A 17,694-nucleotide genomic window follows, 5' to 3' on the forward strand; every position below is an offset into this window, starting at 1 on the left:
AGGACCCGATTAGATGGGGGGAGAGAGAGAGCTGTGCTGGTTTGTGCTTGTTATCTCTCCCCTACCAATATCTATGTGAAATTGGGAGAGATCAGAAGTGGGTCTGTGTTTCCCTTCCCTTTCCCATCAAGGCCAAGATGTGGGGCAATTCCTTGAACCTTCTCTTCCTGGCGGGCATTCTTCTGTGTGGGGTATAGTTAGGATGGGTGAGGGCGGGGGTTGGGACAGCTCTGTGCATCCTCCCCCTTCAAGGTGGTGAGTGCTTGGGGCGAGTGGAGCTGTTGTCTTGCTGGCTGAGAGAAGAGGGCCGCTGCTCTGAGCACATGCAGCAAGCAGGCTGTGGCACTGAGGCTGTGCGTTCAGGCAGCCCAGAGTGGAATAAGGTGGCCCTGAAAGACAGTTTTGTGCGGTCTGGGGAGGGAGGGCTGGAGGCGGCCTCATCGCTCTGCTTGCCCCGGCCTGGGCTCCTGGGAGGCAGCAGTGAGACTCGCCCCAGCAGGGTGTCTTTGTGTCTGCGCCGAGCGCTTTGGAGAAGAGCATTAGAGCTCGCACTAATCTGATCCAGCAGCTGGGATTGGAAGGGCCGGGTTGCCATGGCGACCAGGCCCCAAGAGAAGCCGTCCCCGGCAGCCTCCTTTGTTCGGGCCTAACTCGGCGTTGGCAGAGCGACCGCGGCCCCGCGGAAGAAAGGCTCCGGAGAATGGGCCGGGGAGCGGCGGGGATCCCAGCAGGGGCCCTGCCAGAGAGGCACCCAGCAGCCAGCCGCAACAATAGCCGCCTGCCAAGGACTGCCACTCACGCTTAGCGCTAGGCCTCATGAACTTGGCTGCTGGGGCCAGCGGCCCGCTAATCCCGCCTCCCCTGCCCGGGGTTTCCATGGACACAGAAGCCTATTAAGGACACGCAGTGGCCGTTTGCAAGTTGAATGTGCGCCCAGTGCAAGGAGAGAGGCCTGAGCCTCTGGGAACAGGTTTGGGGGGAGCCTGGCCCACTGCCTTCAAGGAGTCCCATGGTCTCATGCATGTCCCTGCCCCTCCTCCTCTGCCTCAGTTGCCCCATCTCTAACATGGCACTCATGATCTTGACCCCTCTGGTGCAGAGGCAGGGGGCTCTGATGGGTAACTCATCAAGACCTGTCAATCTGGCACTCGGGAACTGCGGTACTGTAAAGCCCTGCTCTGGACAGAGCAGGATCCCTCTGTCCAATATCCACTATACAGCCAGTGCCAGCAGCAGCAGCAGTTCTATACAGGGCGAGGCCTCCTGTGTGCCTGCACTTGCTGCTGTGTTGCCTGGGTGGTTTAGCTCTCTTTCTTTTTTCTTTTTTTTTTTTGTGCTGGAGTCTTTGATCTTTCTGCTCTTAAGCTGGAAGTTGCATTGTTCTTGACTATCCCCTCCACAGTCTATCTTACTCTCCAGAGGGAGCCTCACTGAGTAGCCTTATTATGAGGGTGTTGTTCAGGCATTAGATTCCCTTTCTTGCTGTGTGACTGCCCTGAGATACTGGAGTAAGGTGCATCCTGCAGCAAGCTCCGCTTGCATTTTAAGATGTGTTTTAAGATATGGAGCATTTTAGGGAACTCCATCCAAGATTGAGATCACTAGTCAAAAGCTACCGAGTAACAGCACATTTTCAGTAGTAGCGAATGACATACTGTGGGCAGTAACATTGAAGCTGTTGTAGCTGGATACTGCAGTATGACATAGAAGGGGAACTTCAGGAAGTCTGATCTATTGGATGGGGACCTAAAATTGGCCAGACTGCTGTCACAGTCTGGGTTGTTCTCTCAGATCTGCCAGTGCACCTTGATCCTGATGACCAATAGTCCTGGCTGTGCAAATCTTGAATCCTGACCTGCTGGTGTTCTGGTATAGGCCTATCTAAAATAAAGCTATATACTGTGCTGAAGTGTGTGTGTCTCTTTCCAAACTATAGTCTGAGATCACCAAACTCACTGAGCTTGTTTTGCTGGAAAGATGTGAATTATGGTCTCTAGAGGTGAAAAACCCTAGGAAGGATCCTCTTTGCTGTCTTTGGAACTACTGTATATTGTTTGTCCCTGTGTGTCTTTATTGACACTATAGAAATCCATTTGTACTGGTGGATAAAAATGATCCTGGCTCCAAGGAGGACTTTGTTTGACAGTACATTTCCAGGGAGGAAGGCTGGTGACTTTGAGGGGGTCAAGAGGTGGCTGAGTTTAGAAGTACTGCTTTGAGTTTCATGCAAGAGGGAGGTTTTCAACCATGTGCATGCTTGCATAAATTTTTGCAAGTCTGTGTGTGCTCAGGAGTGAGGAGGCCTCTTATTTTTGGGTACTAGTCGAGATTTGAAAGGAACGATCTGCTTGATCATAAAGGACATGGTTCCCCTAGCATGTAGAACTCAGTTTGGGGTGCTAGTTGCTGTGGCTGGGTTTCAAGTACTTAAAAGTGCAGCTGCTGATTTTTGGGATGGCACAAAGAATGTGTGGAGGATTGGGGGCTGCTCCATTCTGCTCGTGCATGGTTTGTAACATCTGGGATCCCCTGCTCAGGAAGGGGATCCTCCCTTTCTAAGCTTTGCAAGTAATGACTGTGATAGAAACTGTTTTAAAAGGTAGAATAGTGAGCAGCAGGGCCATGTTCCCATCCGTTGTGCAGTGGTCCCTCACACCCCTCCCCACCTTGGTGTGCATAAGGGAAGCAGGCAGCACTGAGCACTGGACGTCATCCTGCTTGTTCATCAGATTCAGATTGTTGCCTGAAGTGGTTGATCACCTTCAACTCAGCTTGGATTACTAGTGAATTTCTCAGGTATCAGCTTTTTTTTCCTTGGCTGAGGAATATTAGGTCTCCCGTCCTCCCATTTCACTTGCCTGGAAGAAGATGCCTGTCTTTCTTTTGGGAGTCAAGGTTGACAGAACCCTTGTTCCGCTCCCCTGGGGGTGGATCTCAGCAAGGCCTGTCCCCCATCCTACCCTATCTTCCTCCAGTAAGAAGTGCTTTGTGAATAAACCCTGTGGTTTGGTTGCCTGCCTGCACTGGACTGTAGAGATGGGTGCAGCCCCTTGCGCTCCTTGGGTCAGGGACTGCAGGGAGAAGGTAACTCTTGCCAGCCCTTTTTATTACTCATAAGACTGGGGTATATCACAGGCTGAGCTGGGGGATGGAGCTGATCTCAAACAGTGCAGCCTGCTTGGCTACTGGCTATCTTGTGGCAAGGAGGAGGAAGGCTCTGGTCAGCTGTGGCTGAAGACCATCTTGTCCCTCCCCTGAGCACTTGAGACATCCAGTTTCATAATCAGATTAAGGCAGTGGTATTACCAAGGAGGATGGGTTGGTGGGACACGGGCTTATGCAGAGGGGACTGGTGTGTTTTAACCCTGCTTGTCTGCCTTGCAAGGGAATGCCCAGGAGAGAACCAGCAGGCGAAGGAAAGTGGCACCAGGCGCTGATGTGTCTGCCTGGGGAGGGAAGAGGGAGAGTGGCACCAGGCCCCAGGGAGGGGGATGGGTGGTGTCTGCCTCCCCTCCCCCATGCAGTAGGCAGTGCTAGCACAGTCCTTGCAGTAAATTTGCTCTAATTACAGCCTCCAGCACTGGGAAACCTCACTTAGAGGAAAGGCTCCTCTGGGGTGGGGGTGGGGGCAGCTTCTAAGCTTCCCCAAGCAGAATCTCTGCTGTCTGAGGCCTCCATTTCCCCTGTTGCTGTGAGGCCCCTTATTCCTTCTCTCTTCTCAGGCTTTGGCTCCCTCCTCCCCCCCTCCGCCTTTAATTCTCCACCGTGGTTTCAGAACAATGCCTTTGGTGCTCTTTGCCCCTCATCGGAGCCACAGGCAAACAGTCTGGGGTGCTTACCAGTTCAACAGGGAGGAAAGCATGTGGTGTCCCCAGGAGCAGAGCTGGGTAGGATCCTGTCCTCCCAGCCCAGTATTTGGGTGGGAAAGGGCTCATTGACTCAGGCTGGCAGCACCTGCCTGAAGTGCAGGAAAAAAATTTGGTTCTCTTGCATTGAAGTTGGGGTTCAAGACCCTGGGGCTCAGTGACCTCCAAGGGAGGGGTGAATGTTTGGGGGTTTATGTCCTGTTTCTGCTTAGGCAGCAGGTGGGTGTCCCATTCTCCCTAGCTTGGATCGGGCGAGGGAAGAGCTCTGTGTAAGTTTGTGGTTGTAACTGGCCAGGCCTTTTACAACATCAGCAGGAACCTGATCTGAGCCCTGTCTTCCTTTGTGCCTCTTGCAGGTGGATGATGCTATGCTGATGTTCGACAAGACGACCAACCGACACCGAGGTGAGGGCAACAGCCCTGCAGCTGGGGGTTGGGGCGGGGGGTTGGGGACTGGTGGAATCTGGCAAGGGCTTGCCCAATGACTGGAGCAGAGCATGTGTGGGGCTGGAGGGGGTGGTGGAAGGGGGCTAGGAGAATCACTATCCCATTGCCAGGAGCAGGGCAAGCAGGTCACAGCTGCTCTCTATCTCGCCTCCCATCGCCCCATCCCTCAGCCTCCACATCCTCTACTAGAGTCCCTCGCAGCACAGAGAGCTTTTGTCCAGTCCACTTCCTGTGCTGTAAACATGCCGAGTTGCAGATATGTGAGAGGAGGTGGCTTCCTTCCCTCCCCTGTTACCTACGTGGCTCCAGTCGTCTGTGTGTGTCTTACCTTGTCCTCAGTAATCTGAGCCTCAGGGAAGCTGACATAGGAGGCAAAGTAACTGCCTCTTACTCTTACTCTTCCTCAGCCCTGACACCCAGTTGTGCTTCTAGGTCACCTTTCTTGGGATTTGTGGTTGTGGAGCTGTTGTGCAGACACGATAAAAATGCTTTGGTGTTGGGAGGGAAAAGCTCACGGAAGGAGGCTCTTACAATACCACCCAGAAAAGACTTGAGAAGTATTTTTACTAAAGTGATTTTTAGCAGTGTGGAATTGCCATAGCTGGCAAGTGGGAGACTAGAAGCTCCACCTAAGCACAGCTTGGAGAGCTACAACACAGGTTGAATCAGAGTCCCTTGCTGAGGCCTCGCTTCTTCTCTGGAAGGGCCACCTCTGGGTGTGAGAGAAGTTTTGGGACTTCATGAGCTCTTTGATGCTTTGTCCCTTAGCCCAAGATTGTCAGCAGTGGGGTTGGTTAGAGGGAGATATGCAGCCTGAGCACAGGACTCGGAGGTGGGAATCCTGAATTTGTATTCCTTATTGTGCATTGACTTCCTGTGTCCACTTAAGGAAATCACTTAGCCTTTCTGTAAAACTAATGCTGCTACTTGCTGGCACATGCAGGACTTTAAGGATTAGTCCTTAATGTCCATCAGGAGATGAAAAACATAGAGTAATACCTTTTTTATAAGGGTTGTGAGGGCCCCTGACTATTGAAAACTGAACTAAGACCCACTGAGCTCATTTCATTATGAAATAATGAACGTGCCATTGAGAGGTATCAGCTCTGTTCAAAATGACCCATATTGGGTAAGACCTGGTTTGGGACCCTCCTTTGCATTATGAATCGTGGAGCCATCCAAGATATGGCTGTAGTACTCTTGAGAAGTACCACTGAGAACCCTGCCCCACTCCTGCTCTACAAGTGCCAACCCCAGGAAGAAGGCAATGAAGTTGCCATGAGGAGCCTTCCCCCTCCCCTTTTTTCTTCAGGGTTTGGATTTGTCACATTTGAGAGCGAAGACATTGTGGAGAAAGTGTGTGAGATCCATTTCCATGAGATCAACAACAAAATGGTGAGTACTAAGGGCAATGCCAGGTCTTGAGTTGCAGGGGTACAAAGCGGGTTAGGGGTATAGCATGTGGGGGAAGAGGAACAAGACACTGAGGATCTGAGTCTAGGAAGTAAATGGGACCCCAAAACTCACAGCAGCAAATCACATAGGAAGGAGGAGAGCAGGTATCAGAGTTTGAAACCCAAAGAGGAGAGCAGTCTGTAACTGGGAGCTGTAACTGCAGGGCATCCAAGTGCATGATGGAATTGTGCATTAATGAAAGCTGTCCCCAGCCGTATGAGGCGGGTATTATCTTCACTCAATGAATGAAGAATCTGAGGCTCCAGGGTTAATCTTGCACAAGGATGCAACCACAGTAGAATCCAGGAGTACAATGTCCAGCTATCCTTCCTAGCTGCTCCAGCACCTGGCTTCTCTACCAGAGTAGCAGAGAGATGGAAAGGCTTCTGGTAGTGTTTAAGTCAAGGGGAGTGTTGGAGGTTGAAGGATGGGGGGAAGGGGTGGGTGGTGACTTGTAGGATGCTTCCAGTACAGTGAGGCACTCCTGCTGGGCCATGGTACTGTGTGCGCTCTGGTGCAATGTGCTGTGTGAGTCAAGGCCCAGGTCTGACACTTTCTTTCTTGTGGCAGGTGGAATGTAAAAAAGCTCAGCCAAAGGAAGTGATGTCCCCCACTGGCTCTGCGAGAGGGCGGTCCAGAGTGATGCCTTATGGGATGGATGCCTTCATGCTTGGGATTGGCATGCTGGGTAAGCACTGAAAGAAAGACCCTTTCTCTGTAGCTCCTGCTAAGCACTAGGCAGCAGCTGGTGGGAGGAGCTCTCCTAAAAGGGCACCAATTTTTGTTCTGGGACCATGTTACTGGTGCAGTGTGATGGGAACGTGGCTGAAGCCGTTCAAGGGTAGATCAGAACAATGACATCAGACCACATTTTATAAGGCCTATGGTACTATAGTTGGGAAGAGGAGGGCTGGGACCTCTTGTGATCACAAATCGCCCTCTGGTGGCAGCATGGGAGAGTTATACATGCATCATTACTCTCAGTTCTGGGGCTGGAGTTATAAAAGATGGAAATACAGTTGCACATTGGGAGAAATTTTGACAAATGACTGCATTCCTGTCTTTTTTTGGGGGGGGGGGTTTGTAGTAGTAAACGAACAGCATATACACTCTTGCAAGCTTAAGTGTTTGCTTAAAGAACCCCACATAATACAGTACTAACCACATTCCATTTGTTGGGGGGGGAGCCTGGTCATTTCAGTATGCAGAGTGAGTGTTTTTTCTGCATATCATCCTAATAAACATTTTTGCCAGTTTTCAAGGGGCATCCAAGTGTCCTTTAAATCCAATGGAGTTCATACTGCGCTAGCAGCCTTGCTTAGTGAAAGCCAGTGTTCTTTCACATTACAAACAAAACCACATGCTTAAAGTAGGCCTCATCTCTGAAGATGGAATTGCCAAATGAGATATTCTGGGATTTATGTTAGTTTGTGGCTTCCATGCAAATGTTCTGAGGTTATAAGAAAAAAAGATAAGGAATTGCCCCCATCCACCTTCCAGCCCCACAGTTCTTTCTGGGATTTGAGAGTCAAGCCAGTTCTTGCCCAAACCTCATTACTGGCAATTGTATAACCTATCTGACCAGTATTATAGGTGTATTTAATAGGAGCAGCAAAAAGCCTCTCATTTGGATCTGGATCACTGTAGGTTTTGCCAGAGCAAGAAAGAGTCTAGTGCAGATCCCTTAAATCTGCAGCCCCATAATACCATTGTAGTATCTGTCTGTATTTAGGCACACTGCTTTTTAAACAAGTAAACTCCAGTGAGTCAGTGGGAAATCCATTTACTTTAGTCATGGGAGATTTCAAATAAAACTTGCAGCTCTGAGTCAGCCTCTGGGTTTCTCATGAGGCTGTTTAAAGGAGGTGGTTTGCTATGGTGGCTTCTCAGAAAATGGTAAGCATTGTAATTCTTATCTCTGCCAAGAACAAGTGCTCTGCCTGCCTATTTCCAGCCAGCTGTTCCTTCTGCATCTACTTCAGAACATTAGCCAATAGCAGTATTGCTGAAGTAGATGGTCAGTGACTCAGTCCCATTCAATCGTTTGGATGCTTACCACTACCCCTTAATATCCTTTTCATATCCTTACCTTGTGCTTCTGGTCACCTTTGGACTTTCTGACATGGAAATCTCTGGTGCCAGGAAAAGAAAATGTAATAAAAATTAAACAAAATTCCATTAAACTCTTCCTTGGATTCATGTGGTATATATGCTCTGCGTGCGTTTATGTGCACATGGACAGGTCTCATTGTGATGCTGATCAGTCCTTTTGCACTGTGCACATTGTTCAGAGCAAAGGCATGGAGCGGTGGGTTTGTGTGTATTCACTGTAATAATTCCCTCTTTGCTGGCAGGTTATCCAGGTTTCCAAGCTGCCACTTACGCCAGTCGAAGCTACACTGGTATCGCACCTGGTTACACTTATCAGTTTCCTGGTAAGTCTCTCCTTTCCTATTCCTTCCATTTGCTTTCACACTATGGGAAGTCCTTGGCTTGTCCCATGACCCAGACTGTCTGTTTTAGCCTTGCTGCAGTTTGGTCTTCCCTTAAATTTGAGAGGGATATGAGTGGGGGCAGGGTAGTAGGTAGGGAAGGGGAGGGGCCAGCCTGCTAGCTAGATAGGAAGGAGGCTGTAACTGTACAAGCTTCTGATCATTATCCCTGTACTCTAGTAACAGGAAAACCCCAAGGTTGCTGCAACTCCCTCTGCTAGATCCCTCCTTAGGTCTGTTGTTATGAAGAAGGGCCCTTTGCAGCTCTGGCTCTCTTGCTGCCTCTGTGTGTATGTCTGCTTGTCTCCAGCAGAGTCACCACCTTCCTGAAAGCAGGACATCACCACCCAGCTGTAACCACCCAGCTGTAAACAGGCCAGGGAATCCTTAGGCCTTTTAAATGTAAGAGTCACAGTGCTGGGAGCTGTATTCTGAATAAGTCCCCTGGGTCTTTTACGGTCCCAAAAAACACCTATGGGGACAGTCAGCTGCAAATCTTCAGCAGATCCTTCTTTGGTATATTGGATATTTTTAAATTAATAAACCTGCTCACTTCTCACCTGGGTGTGTAGACTTGACCATCACTGATTGGCATCTGATGCTGCAGCTGCTCTGAGTTTTCTTGTGCCTTTCCCTTCCACCTCAAGTGAAGAGTGTGATACACATCACACTAATAAAAGAGCAGCCTGCTATTTTCAGGACAAGTGGCAACTCTGAGCATCCCCTTACCCTCTCCAGCCCTGTTGCCAAAGGTTTTTGTAGAAAGGCCTGAGGTTAGAGAGTTGGGAATGTGGCCTGGCATCTTTCACTTCAAGACTACTAGTATGAAGCCAGCCCAGGTTGGCTGTGACTAAAAACAGTTGCCACCTCATGACTGTATAGAAGTCTTTCTGAATCCACTTGTCCTTGACCCCAAACCACCACCAACTCAGTGGCACAGATCAACCCTGGAAACGCTGGGCATAAGAAACTGAATTTTCCTTTTAGTCCTAATGATAGTCCCTCCAGGGCAGAGGTGAAGTATTTTGGCGGAGTGGGGCAGTGGAAGGGGAGTTTGCACTTGCCCCTGCTCTGGCTATTCCTGCTCTGGGATAAGCAGCTGCTAGGAGTTGCCAGAGCTGTCAGCTCAACAACTTTCACCAGTTTTAAATTAACTAAAATAGGTGAAGGCTGGATGCTGCAGCAACTCCTTTGGTCTCTGTCTGGCTTTTGGGGGGCTGTATTCGGAAGGCCTGATGCTGCTGTCTCTGCTGGTTACCCCCCCCCAGGGGGTATTTTACAAGGTCCTAAGTTGTCTTACATTTCGTTTTTAGAATTCCGTGTAGAGCGGACCCCTCTCCCGAGTGCCCCCGTCCTCCCTGAGCTCACAGGTCAGTCCCGCTGATTTCCTAAAATTCAGAAGCTGGAAGGGGAGAAGGGGCTTTGGGTCATTCCAGTGGTGTCGCTGCTTCATGGATTGGAGCAGTGAGACTGGAAAATTTCCTCATTTCCTCTTCCATCTACATTAGCTACATCAAAAACAGGGGCCGGGGGGGAAGGGGTGGAGAGGGGTTCAGAACTATGCATATCACCTCCAGGGAGGGGAGAGATGCAGGTTATACATGATGAGGGCAAGTGAATTTTAGTCCCCAGATAGCTGCTGCTGTTCCTGACCCTCTTTTAGCTCCTAATCCAGGGGGTTGTCTGTATCAGTTACAGAAACCTGATGACAGCAACGTAAATATTCTAATAATTCCTCTTATGTTGCAGCCTGAATCACTACAGTGAAGGATGCTGGGGCACTTGCTGTCCAGGGAGTTTACACTTACTCTGATCTCAGCTTCAGTAGGCAGAAGCTCATGTAGGGCTATGATGGATAGGAGAGTTGTGGATATTATGCAGCTCACAGCTACTCTGATCCCAGGTTTACTAGGCAGGGAGTGCTATAGGAACATTGCATGGGAGGGAGCTCACAGACAAACTCTTTGGTCATAGCTGTAGGGAATGGGATTGTAGCACTGGTCATGAGGATAGTTCTGTAAGGACTACTTATGACTGTAATATTTTATCAAAGTATAACAACTATCTCTTCCCTCTAGTTCCTCAGACCTCTAAGTTTGTCTAGCATGTATTCTTAATGATGCTTCTTCCTTAGACTCTTCCTTCCACAGTCAGTTTCCCCAGCTCTGTTGCACTTTCAGTATCTATCTTAGAAAAGCAGCTCTAGGTAGCTGATGGGCTAGTGTCATGTTCCCTGTGCACCATCTCATCTTCCACGACATCCTTTCTCTCTAATATTGCCATGACTCCACCTGCTGCTTCAGGGTTTGGATTTATCTCTAATGAGGATACAGGGAGTTTACTCCCTCCGCACTTGTTTTGCAGAGGCCTGGAAAGAGGGTTTTTCATGACTCACTACACTGCTGATAGAGGCTATACTTCAGAGGACACAGAGGCTGATAAAAACACTTTCCTTTTTTCACCCACAAACAAAACAAATTACCCCAAGGGAGATGAGGAAGATTAAGTCTTGTCCCTTTTTAATAAAGCTAGTCCCCAGGGCCAAGGAAGTAGCTGTGTAAGCCTTGGATGTGCCACTTCCATCTGTCATCCTTCCTATTTGTTTTCAAATTGAGAAGTGGACTGGGTCTGTCCTTGAGTGTGTGACCTCCAGTGAAAAAACAGGGGGGTGCTGGTATCAGTAGATGGCACTGTTTCCTCTCAGGTTATACAGAACCAATGTTCCAGCAGGGTACTAGACCTGCCTACTTTGAGAGAGAGACTGGTCCTTTATATACCAATGTACTGTTAACCCCTGCTGTCCTGGCTAAATACCATTTTGGCTAGTTAGTGTCCATATCTAAAATACCTCAAATTCTCCTCCCCAAACTTGCCCTTGAATTTAACAACATTCTTTGCTTCCTGTTTTGTGTGCTGCAAACAGGTTCTGTGCAGCTTTATGTCAGTGGTGAGTGATAAGATTCCTGTGCTCCTGCAAAATGCTCTATCCCCTCTGTCCCTAGGCATCAGTGAGAACTGAGAACATTCAGTACTAGGCTGAAAATCCTAAAGGATCCTTCTGGCTGGAGGTGGCTGTGTAAATGTAAACTATCTGCCTTCCTCATGGGTTTGTCAAATGGAATTGACACAGGCAGGGTGATGAGTACCTAAGGTGAAGGAGCTAAAGGAGGGTGCATCACTGATGAGGCAAAAATCTGGTTCCTAAGTGGATAAATTACAAGGCAAAAATGGCTCTTCTGTTTGCATTTTGGATTTTTTCCTCTAAAGAGAGAATGGAATTCTCTCTGAGCAGAACTGGCTGCCCTTCCTGGTGATGGCTGTATTTATTAATTCAGATATGTATTAGTGGCTTCCAGCAGCAATGTGGCAGAGAGATGGGTTTGGTGTGATCATCTCTTTCTTTACCAGAATGGCATCTTTGGGAGCAATCTGATGGCAGTGGTGTGCTTACGTTGGCCAAGTACCTATAATAAGCAGCTAACCCAAATATAAGCCCCAATGTGACATATGCATGAAACAGGACAGAACCTGCTGCTAAATATTCCCTTCTGAGCTAGTCTGGATTTCAGGCCTTTAACTCAATTGATTTGTTCTGACCTCTTTTTATGCTGCTCTAAACAAAATTGCAATGGATTTCACATTCAGGCATGAAACACTGACCCAGTCATTTTAAGGGCAGAAAAAAACATACTGGCTACACTATGTGCTTTGTGAGCTAAGGACTGGATGCCCACGATAGTAGAAATGGGGACTAAGTTTGTTATATATTAAGTTAAGATTTTTTCTGATTCTTGCACAGCCAGGAATATGCTTCACACTCTGTTGACAGCTTGGTCTGAGTTTGCATGTTGGAAAAGAAGGGAGGATTGCATGTCTGGAGCTGAGGTAGAAGAGATTGTCAAGGGTGAAACCATTATCCCCCAGAATGGTGCTAGAGGCAGGTGCTCTGTGTCCCAGCGTGGCTAGGGAATGCTAAGGTCCCCTTTTTTGGATGAGATGTAAAACCTTGCTTGTGTCCATTAAAAATCCTGAGAGCTGGAGTACCTTAACGTTGGTATCAGTTACCAATCAAGTAATTATACAGGGTCATCCTAAGCTTCCCCTTTCCAGTTCTGCTGGCTGTGGGATTCTCTGCCACTTCCTCTCCTAAGCTGCTGTGTAGTGTGATTATTAACAGTCCCAAACTGCTGGGTCCACTTGGATGTCGCTGCGTTTCACTGATGAATGAGTTTCCTCTGTGCGGCATCTGTAAGCTCAAGCACTCTGGGGTTTTGCTGCATGAATGGATTCCTCTCAATGCAGGGCTGGGTGCTCCTTCCCCTTATCACTCTGGGTGTAAAGGGTAACCTGTCAGGCTAATGCACCTTTTTTGCTGCTGTATTTCCTAGAGGGAAATGAAGGTTCTTGCCCAGGAGCTTCCCTCAGAGTCATAGTGCCACTATGAGATGCCTGTCCCTTCTCTTTCAGCAATACCCCTCACTGCGTATGGACCAATGGCAGCGGCAGCAGCTGCAGCAGCTGTAGTGCGAGGGACAGGTAACTGCCACTTTCCTACCCAGTGACATGTCCTATTAGAGGAGGTCTGCACTGGGCTACAAGCAGGGGTGGGGCAAGCCTGTACTTTGGGATTGTCACTGTGTAGTTTTATTTCTTCCTGTAGGCTCTACTCCAAGCCGTACTGGTGGGTTTCTGGGCACTACCAGTCCTGGGCCAATGGCAGAGCTTTATGGAGCAGCCAATCAGGATTCAGGGGTCAGCAGTTACATCAGTGCTGCCAGTCCAGCCCCAAGTACTGGCTTTGGCCACAGCCTAGGGGTGAGTGTTCTGTATCCAGCTGTTGAGGACAGCAGGTAGGAAGACTGGAGAAGAAAGCAGGGTTCTCAGGGTGGAGGTGCACTTCTGGAAGCACTTGGGGATGTTGGTACCTGAGGGGAAAATCTAAATAATGCCAGTTGCAGAAAACTCTGGCTCACTTACAGCTGTTTGGCCAGGAGATCACATTCTATTGCCGCCACTAGGACTTCAGTGACCCCTTGACTTGGCATTGCTGTTTTTACTATTCCTTGGCCTGAAGTCACTGATCTTAAAAAAGGCCCCTTTTGTGTAGAATGAGGCATTTTGAGTACAGGCCATTGAGAGCATCATCCTGGAGCTCTACTCTCCACGTTGTTTCCCCTTTGAACACCAGTCTGGGTCCTAATTGCTAAAGCCCACCACAGAACTGGCCCAAAGTCTCCAAGGGCCTCACTCACTTGTGTTGATTGAGACATACCAAGACAGCCAAGTTCCCCTGGGCAAATGGAACTGCTACCTTGAGGGCTAAAGAGCTTTCTCAGCAGGTGGGCTGTGCTGAACTCACTTCAGGAAGAACTCAGATGACTGTGACCATCCCCACCTTCAGAATGAAATGTGAAACCATGTACAGCATGGAAGGTGTATAGATCCTCAGTGACAATGGATGAGTGGATAGAGTGACAGTGAGGGTGGAATAGAACAAATATTAGCCACCAGCACATTTCCCCATGTTCAGACCATAGAGTGTGAGGCAATAGCTGAAAGACAAATAAGGCCATATGACTTTTCTAAGGAAATGTTAAGAGAAGGTCTAGTGACTGGATATTATCTGTGAGTGGGGAATAGCACACCTTTAGAAGGTACAAAAGCTATATGACTTCATATGAATCTAGGTGCTGAGGAGTCTTCTTACAGTGGGTTGAGGATTCTGGTTTTATAGTTAAGGTGTAGAGAGTATCTTCAGGAGGAGCACTTCAAAGGGGGAGAGAAGGATGGGGAAATAGTGTATGGGACTTGCATCCTTTAGCTTTGCTAAATTATGAGGTTTGAATTTTTTTTCAGGGTCCCTTGATTGCAACAGCTTTTACCAATGGGTACCACTGAAGCTGGGGACCAAGGAGCAGGAGGTAAGATCATCAAGTGGGTGAGGGGGACAGTGGGAACTTGAGCAAGAGGCATGAAGTTCTGGAATAGTCTGCTATGCACATGAACCCCTGGGGAAGAGGATGTTGTCCCTCTGCTTGCCTTGTTTAGGCTTGGACTGAGAGGTCTCTGTTGATTTTAGCCCAAACTTCAGGGGATGCAGCTGAATAGGAGAGCTTGGAGGCCAGTCTGGTGGCTGGATTCTGTGCCATCAAGCCTGTCAGATTGGAACCAGGAATTAGAACCAGACTGGAAGTCCTGCAGAAGCATCACATTTGAGTTGGGGTGGGAAGGGAAAGGAAATGGATTTTGCTCATCTTGTCAGTCGAAGAGTACTGTTGGGAGTTCTCTCATGCAGTTCTCTTACATCTCATGGAATAGTGGCTGTAACTTAGTACTGGCATGGGGATTAGGAAGCTTGAGGTTAGAAGAAAGTAAAATAGGAGAAAATTATAGGGCCCCAGGAAATGGTTAGAAATAGGGAAGGTTGATGGAAAGAGGCAAAATGAGCAGATGACCAAAATCATGGGCTGGTATGAGCTCTCATGCTGGCAGCCCTGAGATAAGTCCCTCCCATCCTTTTTATTCAGCTAGCTGTATGCAGGGGGCTTCTTGTACTCTAGAAGTCCCACTTCTGCTGAGAGCACGCTGAATCTCTGGGCTGGAGCTTCTTCAACTGAGGCAGGGGCAATCTTGTACACTCTTTCGCTTTTCTCCCTTTGAAGGAAGTGAAAGGGAGTGTTGGATGGCATCAGCGCACCTCAGAATGGGCAGAAATGTGTTTGTTTAAAAAAACAAAAACCTGCCTCTGTTCCCTGGAAACTCCTGCTTTTGCCATCTGTGTGTGCTGATGGAGTGCCACTCTTCTAGTGCAGATGACAGACTCCAATGCTGTATGTGGGACTTGTCTCTTTGGTCCACGTCTTCATATCATAAATTGGTGTATTTTGTGTTCTGCCTCATTTCCATGCCAGTGAGGTGAAACCATTATGCTTCTACCAAGGTGACAAAACAACCATGTACTGGGGAGAGCTTTTTGGCACCCCCTGACATATCAGACAGGATACAAAAATGACAGGCTGTTAGTTGTTTATTTCTGTCCCCACTCCACCCAACCCCTGCTGGTCTCCTGCAGATTCCCCAGTGACCTAACCGAGGACAGCAGGCTGGAGGATCTGGTGAGCCTTGGGGGGGATGAACCAAGGTTTCCTTTTTGTTGAGTAAAACTGCACACTGCCAGCCGGCTGCCAGGCTCCTGCTGACCTGCCCCGATCTCTCCCATTGACCAGACCGCACTGGACTGAACCCAAGGAGATCATCTCGCTTTCTTACTAACCACCGACGGTTTACGCTTCTCCCTCCCCAAGCCCCCAACCCACCGATTCTTCTTTTATTTATTTTATTAGCTGTTAGTTTTATTTTTTTATTTTATTTTTTTATCTTTATTGTTTGGGGATGGTCCCCTCCTTTTGTTTGCTCTTTCCTGAGCTAGTAGACACATTTTATGAATTGGCTTTGTGATTGTGTTAGGTAGTTTTTATTGAGGAGTATTTTTATTTCGCTTTGAAATTGTTTTGAATATTTTCGACTCTGTTGTTGTTGTTGTCAGCGTTTTTAAAGGACAGTAAGTAACGTGAATGCAGTTCGGAAGGGAAGAGAGAGACGCAGAGCGAAGGCTGAGAGGAACTGATACATTTCTTTTCTTTTTTTTTAAAAGAAACTGTTTTTAATTGTTTCTGTTTTGTAAATGTGAGGCTTTGAAACGTGCGAAACTCCAAGGATCCAGAAATGTGGGACATCGCTACGGAACAAAACAAATGTATATTTTGCTAAGTGAAAAACACTATCCTTATGGCTGAAAGTTTTGTTTTCCTAGGGTTAGTTTTACGTGGGGTTTTCTTTTTTCTCCTGTATAATATGTAAATACTGTGAGGTGAACCTGGCTTGAGGCTGCAGCCTGCCTCTAAGGAGCAGCTCCAGGTTCCTGGACTTGGCACCTCAGTGTGAGCAATATTCTCCAGCAGAATCCTGACAGGACTCCTTTCTTTTTTCTACACCTTTTACTGTAAGATTTTAAGACCTCTGATGAAATGAAGGGGGGGAATGACACTTACCAGCCATCGGCTGTTTTGCTGAGCGGGTTAAAGCTGCTTCCAATTGCTCGATGTACAGACTCCCTCATTGGGCTCCTGTAGTGCCAGCATCTGGTTTGGCTTAGGCAAAGGGCTTTACCGCCACTGCTTGTCTTGGTTACTTTGAAAGGAATTGACTCTCCAAATATTATCGCCTGTGTCAAGGTTTCTGGGAGAAGAGGATCCTCTTCTAGGGGTAGGGTGTTCGGAAGGAGTGTTGTCTGGGGGGTGGGATATTGGGGTGGTCATTCTCTGAAGGGCAGGGCAGGGCAGTGGGTTGGGGTGTGATTAGCTTGGGAGAAAAGCATTAGGGTGGTGATTTGGGGCGGGTTAAGGGCTTCTCAGGGATCATATGAATTAAAGAATCACAGCTTCCCATTTGCTTTACTCTGTTCTGAAGTCTGTGGGAGTTTGTCCTCTGTCCTGTACTTGGATGATATGGTCCGTTCTTCAGACTGTTGGGACTTCCCCCCCAAGTGACCCAGGCTCTCAATAACAAGAGGCCTATGCTCGGGGGAGGCTCCTGCAGGAATTTAAGGGGCAGGTTTGGGTCTGGATTTAAGTGAACCAAAGACCTTGTTTAGGGGGGTGATTAAGCCTTTCATTAAGATGCAGCCCAACACTTTCCCAGGGAAATAATGCTGCTTCATCTTAAGTTTTAAAAATCATTCCCTCTCATCCCCCAAACTGAGCCCCAGTAAGGGAGAAGGGCCACACAGCCCAAATGGGTCCCTCCCTCCCTTCCTTCACTTCCATCCTTCTTCCCACCCCCACTGCCTCGTGGCTTGTACTGAGTCCCAACAGTGGGGCCCTGCCTGACCTGGCGATAAATTTGGAGAGTTCTGCTTTAGGCAAGAGGTACTTAATGGTTTAGTACTGAAAACACAAAGCAATAATTTTTGTTACTGAGACAAGAGTCTGTATGTCTGTTTTTTTAAATATTTCCTAATTAAAGAAGAGCTGCATTTTATTGGGTTTATTTTTATTCTATATACTTCAAATTTGGGTCTGCAGACAGCGCTTTCCTCCCTCTTGGTACATGCGCTGAACTGCTTCCTAGTGCCCCTCCAGACACACACAGCCTAGCCACACTGCTGCTGGGCTGCGAGTTGCTCTCTGGCAAGTGCTGCCACTGCCTGGGAGCAGGGGTACTCTGGTTTCAGGGTGGGCATTTTTTAAAAAGAAATAAAGCTGTGTTTTTAAGCCAGTAAGTTATTACACTCCGAAGTTTGTTCTCTCCACACCTGTAACCCTTTTTCCAGATTTCAGTTTTAAATTCCTAATAAATTATTTGAAAATCTTCCTTCTCTGTTACTGTGGTGGTATGCATGGTTCTGGAATGGCAGAAGCCTTGTCCTGTGGTTA

At 48.1% G+C, this 17,694-nt stretch overlaps 1 protein-coding gene across 1 annotated transcript in view; it reads left to right on the forward strand.

Annotated features, from left to right (window-relative positions):
- MSI1 (musashi RNA binding protein 1) overlaps nucleotides 1–17,630 on the forward strand; it is a 36,845-nt gene extending 19,215 nt beyond the window's left edge. Inside the window, exons 6-14 of the mRNA XM_019539406.1 lie at nucleotides 4,223–4,271; nucleotides 5,626–5,708; nucleotides 6,339–6,456; nucleotides 8,123–8,203; nucleotides 9,574–9,630; nucleotides 12,728–12,796; nucleotides 12,921–13,075; nucleotides 14,117–14,181; nucleotides 15,333–17,630. Coding sequence (XP_019394951.1) covers nucleotides 4,223–4,271; nucleotides 5,626–5,708; nucleotides 6,339–6,456; nucleotides 8,123–8,203; nucleotides 9,574–9,630; nucleotides 12,728–12,796; nucleotides 12,921–13,075; nucleotides 14,117–14,158 — 654 coding nt within the window. The 3' untranslated portion in view covers nucleotides 14,159–14,181; nucleotides 15,333–17,630. The remainder of the gene's footprint in view (nucleotides 1–4,222; nucleotides 4,272–5,625; nucleotides 5,709–6,338; nucleotides 6,457–8,122; nucleotides 8,204–9,573; nucleotides 9,631–12,727; nucleotides 12,797–12,920; nucleotides 13,076–14,116; nucleotides 14,182–15,332) is intronic.
- The last annotated feature ends 64 nt before the right edge of the window (nucleotides 17,631–17,694 follow it).

Source organism: Crocodylus porosus, unplaced genomic scaffold, assembly GCF_001723895.1.
Source record: "Crocodylus porosus isolate Cpor-Errol unplaced genomic scaffold, CroPor_comp1, whole genome shotgun sequence".
NCBI lineage: Eukaryota > Metazoa > Chordata > Crocodylia > Crocodylidae > Crocodylus > Crocodylus porosus.